At 54.3% G+C, this 6,141-nt stretch overlaps 1 protein-coding gene across 1 annotated transcript; it reads right to left on the bottom strand.

Moving 5' to 3' along the window:
• Positions 1–3,571: 3,571 nt before the first annotated feature.
• Positions 3,572–5,077, bottom strand: LOC135977688 (acetylcholinesterase-like). The gene has a single exon (XM_065578935.1). The coding sequence runs from the start codon at positions 5,075–5,077 to the stop codon at positions 3,572–3,574; it is 1,506 nt and encodes a 501-aa protein (XP_065435007.1).
• Positions 5,078–6,141: the final 1,064 nt, after the last annotated feature.

Here is a 6,141-nt window from a genome sequence, read left to right as displayed (position 1 = left end):
TACCTCCCCGTATAACCTTTGTTCCCCATTATCTCACCACTTAACTTCCACACCCCCCCAAGACACTCACACACACTCTCTCTGTCCCCCCTACTCAGGAGCAGCTAATCAACCTCACAGACCAGGATATTTTCTACACACTAAATATGCTTTAATGCACTGGAGGTGGAGGAGTTGCAGAGGGAGGGCCAATCCGTGGGTTCCCAGGAGGTTTATTAGCAGGATCCTTGTTACTGAATGAGCAGGCGCTATCGGGCACTGGATGCTCTTGGCTGCAGGGAGGGTTTCTTCAGGGGATTGTAATTGCTCAGCTCTTCATTCACAGGCCCCCGGGCTGGTCACGTCCGGACTCTGCTTCTGCGGGACACACAGCAAGTGAGGTTAAGAGCAGCGGGGATGAGCTCAGACTATGCAGTGACTGGTCTAGTTGCAAATGGGAAGGGAGACTTGCAGGGGAAACCAGGCGCTGCACAGGTTCAGTGTGAGGTACTCTCCCCTTATGGTCAGTGCTAATCCCTGTGCACCAGGGGGCGCTTTGCTGCAGAGAGCGGCATGGGGGGCTCAGCAGGAGACTATCCCCGCAGTCAGTGCTTTCCCCCTCCCCCCACAGCGCTATATTCTAGCAGTAGGGGATGCTGTGCTGGTGGAGTTCCCGTGTTTCGTAGCATCTGTGACTGCCGGTGTCCAACGTGCAAGGCTCTGTTCTGCGACCCATAAGAGGTCCCTGGCACACAGAATTCCCAGTGACTACTGGATTCTCCTTCGCTCCCTGTGCTACACAGTTACACAGAGGCTGCGCCCCTCCCCAGAGCCAGTTGTGTTTCTTTCTTTCATTGCCTCTTTTCTCTTCAGTGACATTACAGGCCACCTGCCCCCAGTCCCCTCTGTCACTGGATCCATCCCTCCACCCCCACTCACCCTGCTGGGAATCCCTCTCTGAGCTCAGGCCCCCTCAGCTGGAATGGGGGCACTTGGGGTTGGGCTGGTACAGGAAACACGGGCGTCATCATCCTACCCAGTGAAGATGGGTCAGAACCTGTGGCTCCCTGCAGCAGATGGGTTGTGGAGTCCTCAGGGGATGTGAGATCCCCCCCAGGCAGGAGAATGGGGAACCTCTAGGAGGCCAGGAGATGCCATGGAAATGGGAATGTGATCTGGGGTCCTTCCCCTTTGTGGGGCGCCAGCTCCAATCCAACCCCAGGAGTGAGGGGGGGAGTAGCTGGCTCAGAGGGAGGGGGAACACCAGACCGTTCCTCTCTAGGGATGCTGTCCACTCACCCTGCTGATGCTCACCTGTGGGGCTCAGCTTCTTTGCGAGCAGCGATGCTAGGAGGCTGCAGCGTTGCCTGAGGGGCATCTCCTTAATCTGGGCCGAATTTATTTTGACGTGGAAGACGTTTTGCTTTTTGGGGTCATAGTGGGTCCACTTCCTTCCCCTGCCCTCATCCCCTGTAAGCATCCTGAGGAGAAATTAAACACACCACATAGAGGTTAGTACCTGGGCTTGGAAAGGCTGAGAACTTGCTCCTGCCAAAGTGTGACATCCTGGAGGCAGGGGTCATTAGGAGCCAATTTGCAAAGTTTGGCTCCTTTCCAAAATGGCTGCCATCCCCTGTTGCTTCCAAAAAGTATGAAGACACAGGCTGCCCTAAGTTAAGATGGCTGCTTCCGCCTGTTCTCCACATATGGGGTGATGCTACAGGTTTCCCTTTATAAAGATGGCTGCTATTTCCCATTGATCTTGATGACATTGAAGCCACAGGCTGCCATGAGTCATGATGGCTACCATTGGCCTACGGCCCTTTCCAAAGAGAGACAGTCCCTAGGAAAGATGTCCACCGCTTCCCATTGTTTGGACAGGGACTGAAGCCACATTTCCCTCAGGGAATATGGACTTCCTTTGTGCTCAGAGACATTGGAAGGGGCAGAGTGGGGAACTGAACAATATCTGTGTGTCGGGGGTGGGGGGGACAGGGAAGGCCACTGACGTGTGAGGGATTATGGGGGCACCAATAGGAGGCTATAAACAGAAAGGTTGTCTGAAGCCACCATTTGCCTTCATTTGAGATGGCCTCACTCACTTGTACTAACTTTAGTAGCTTCTATGTAACATATGGAATAGAAAAAGTGTTATCATCCCCATGCAATGAAACTATAGTATCTGTTTTTTCCCCAAATACAGAGCAGAATTATTTATTGAACAATTCTGCCTTTTCTGCCTTACGATTGATAATTCTGCCATTTCCAGCTAGTAATGGACCAATCTCATAGTCAGAATTCTAGTTTCCTAATATATTCAAAGAACTCCTTATTGTCCTTAACTCTGCTGGCCATAGATTTCTCTGTGTGTCTCTTTGCTTCTCTTCTCAATTTTCTACAATTCCTAATGTCTGATTTATATTCATTACTATCAGCTTCCCCTTTCTTCTATGTGTTGGATATTATCTTTTTAATTTTCACAGCTGTCTCCTTCACTTCCGTAATTTGGGAGTGAACGGATCCAAACTGGGTGGTTAAGATGGAAACGGGGAATGTTTGAATTTTAAAGATTTCTTTTGGAGTCTTGCTTGCTTGTTTTGGGTGGAAGGGAGTATCGATTGGTAGCTAAGGCCAGGTGTAGGCTTAAATGTTAAATTACCACAGTTATCTCAGTTAGAGATGTGGAAAAAGCCACACACCTGACTGCCACAGCTGTGTGACCTAGCCCCTAGGGTAGCTGTAGTTATGTGAATGGAAAGGCGTTATTGTTAATTTTGCTTCTGATTTTTGGGCAGGTGATGTTCCCCCACTGATGGAGGAACCCCTTTTGTTGCTGCCAGGGCCGGCTCTAGGATTTTTGCCGCCCCAAGCAAAAACAATTTTGGCTGCCCCCCCCCCACGTTTTTTTCTTACCCCACCCCCGGCCCTGCCTCAACTCCGCCCCTTCCCCAAATCCCCAGCCCTGCCTCCTCCCCCCAGGCTCTCAAGCCTGGGAGGGAGGGGGAGCAGCGGCGCGCGAATCGCTGAGGTGAGCTATGGCGGCCGGGGCACATTTTTAGGGGCAGCAGGGGCGGCATTCTGGCGCCGGCCATGTCGCCCCTAAAAATGTGCCGCCCCAAGCACCAGCTTGTTTTGCTGGTACCTAGAGCCGGCCCTGGTTGCTGCAGGCTGTATTGACATGATGAGCTGACGTAGCCAGGGCTGTATAGTGTTTGGAGCATGGACACATCCTCTCAGCTTGTATGGCCAGGCTGGGAATGGGCAGGCAGAGCTTTGAGATCATTGGCTACTAGCTAAAAGCCATGTTTCCTTGAATGAGGATGTGTGTATTTGTGGGATCACCGATATCCTGGTGAGGGAAGAAGGAAATTATCACTAACTTGGACTCAGGGAGCTAAGATTTTACCTCCCTGAAGTAAGATCAGCTCCAGGTCATGAGCTTCAACCAGTTAGATTAACTATTTTCCAAAGAGACCTATGCTTTGCCATGGCATTGAGACGGGTCTTCCTGGATGTTGTGTTCCCCTGGCCAAAGAGTGACAGCTGCTCTCATGGTCTGGCTCAGGGGATCAGAGGATAGTGGGGGATTCCCTTACCCGGTCCTGGCAAACTCCGCAGTCCACTGCATCACCGTGCGGCTCAGGACTTCCTCAGCCTCTGTGTGCGTGGAGTTGGCTCCTGCCAGGGACCACAGAGTTCCGAACTGATAGGGGAGCTCAGAGCCATGTGGCACCCCTGTCCATTCTGCTGTAGACAATCCACTGGGGCGCTGGTTGAAGCTGTAGGCAAACACGGGATTGCCGGCCTCTGCTTCTCGCCTAGCCAGCTCGGCTACTGGGCACACAATGGCGTAGTCACCAGCAATTTGTTCCATGGCCCATCGATACTGTGCCTTTCCTTGCTTCTCCCCCTCCTGGCTGTACCACCAAGCCACAGCCTGGACGGCTTCTTCTGGTGCCCCTGGCACAATGAGCTTCAACACCTGCAGTAGCTCCTCCATACCGACATTGCTGGCGTTCTGCAGGTGTAAGGTGGGGGCACCAAAGAGTAGTAGGTAGGAGCCTTCGTTGGCAGTGAAACCAGCTGCGATGGGTATAGGCTGGCTCTGCTTAGCCTGCAGGAGTCTTGATGGTGAATCAGGAAGGAAATCCCCATCTGTTGTTGGAACAAAGGGAAACCCCAGCAGATCCCTGTGGTGCAAGACGGAGAACTCGTGTTTGGGGAACTCCCCAGGTTCCTTCACCTGCAGACAGCCCACCAGGGCCGTGTCATCGCTATCGGTGCATCCCAGCAACTGGCCCAGCCTGTGGCCTCTCTCCTTGGCCTCCTCAAGCGAAATCCAAGCCCAGGGTGCTGTCGGGGATCCGCTCTGCAGCACGGCGCGGGTGAAGAGGGGCCGGCTCCCCGGGGAGAGGAGGTGGAAGCCGACTGATGCAGCCCCAGAGCCATGGCCCGAAAGCATCACGTGGGCTGGCTCCCCTCCAAAGGCGGCTGCATTATCCCGCAGCCAGTGCAGTGCCAGGCGCTGGTCCCACAAGCCGGCGTTCCCCGGGGCGGCCGGGGGCAGAGACAGGAAGCCCAGCGCCCCCAGCCGGTAGTTCATGGAGGCCACGATCACGTTCTCAGTGGCGGCTAAGAAGCGCCCGTCATAAATCTTGAGGGAGGCTGCACCTGAGAAGAACCCACCACTGTGGATCCAGATGAGGATGGGGGCCGGTGCAGGGGGCCGGGGATGGGGCACCCAGATATTGAGGAAGAGGCAGTCCTCAGACTGCGGCCTTGTGGGTGTGAATAATTCGTCCTCAGGGTAAGTAGGAATTGGATGCTGGTGGCAGACATTGCCGAAGCTGGTGGTCTCCAGGATTTGGCTCCAGGGCTGGTGGGGAAGCGGTTTCTGGAAGCGCAAGGTCCCCACGGGGGGCTCGGCATAGGGGATGCCCAGGAAGGCCGTCACTGTGCTGGAGCCGGCCTGGAGGCGCTTGCCCCGGATGGGGCCACTGGTGGTGAGCACCACGGTGCCATCGTCATCGGAGCCAGAGTTGAAGCCCGGCAGGGAGAGGAGGAGCAGGCAGGGGAGCGCAGGGAGGAGTCCCAGCATTGCAGCAGCTGGAAGGGAAACCACCCCCCAGAGGGAGTTATAAGAAACGGGATCTGGGGTTTTTCCCTTCTAGAGGGCACTGGCTCCCTTCCAGTCCCAGCCACCTAAATCGAGACAGCAGGAGGTAGCTCCCTACATCAGCCTAGATCCGCGTTAAGAAATACAGCCCCCTGGTCTTTTCTGTTCATGCTCCAGCTCCCTGCTGAGCTCCCTGATCAGCATCAACCATAAGAACATAAGAACGGCCACACTAGGTCAGACCAAAGGTCCATCTGGCCCAGTGTCCTGTCTTCCCACAGTGGCCAATGCCAGGTGCCCCAGAGGGAATGAACAGAACAGGTGATTATCAAGTGATCTATCCCCTTTGCCCACTCCCAGATTCTAGCAAACAGAGGCTAGGGACACCATCCCTTCCCATCCTGGCTAATAGTCATTGGTGGATTTGTCTTCCATGAACTTATCTGGTTCTTTTTTGAAAACTGTTATAGTCTTGGCGTTCACAATGTCCTCTGGCAAAGAGTTCCACCAGCTGACACTATCTCTAAGAGGGCAGTGGGGTCTAGTGGACTAGAGTGGGGGAGGAGAGGGGGCTGGGAGTCTGTACTCCTGGTTTCCCTCCCCAGCTCTAAGAGTGGGGTCTGTGGAAATTGTAGTAGATGGGTAATGATTTAGATTGATCCCAATTCCCGCTGTTCTTCCACTTCATTCACTCTCTGGACCCCTCTGTCCCTAGCTCTGAGGCAGTGGGGTCCTGGGTGGCACAGACTCACCTGCCCTACACCTGGGCACACTCACAGTCGTGTCTCTCGGTTCAGCACGAAGGTGAACGGTGGATGCTGGAGCAAATGGGAAGCCTCCAATGCTGAGAATAACAGCCAGGGAGCAACCACTGGGGCTTATTTATCCTCAAATCTGTGTCCTCGTGAGGCTGTGCACACACAGGGGGAGGGGGATCTGGGCCGGCCGCGTGGGACTGTTGGGGTGGAGCCAAGGTGTTTGGAAACAGACACCCAGTTGGGTAAACAGCATAAGAGCTTTAGGGACAGAACAGCCGTGATTGCTCA

Source organism: Chrysemys picta, unplaced genomic scaffold, assembly GCF_011386835.1.
Source record: "Chrysemys picta bellii isolate R12L10 unplaced genomic scaffold, ASM1138683v2 scaf10, whole genome shotgun sequence".
In the NCBI taxonomy this organism is placed as follows: Eukaryota; Metazoa; Chordata; order Testudines; family Emydidae; genus Chrysemys; species Chrysemys picta.
This window is presented reverse-complemented; position numbering and strand designations above follow the sequence as displayed.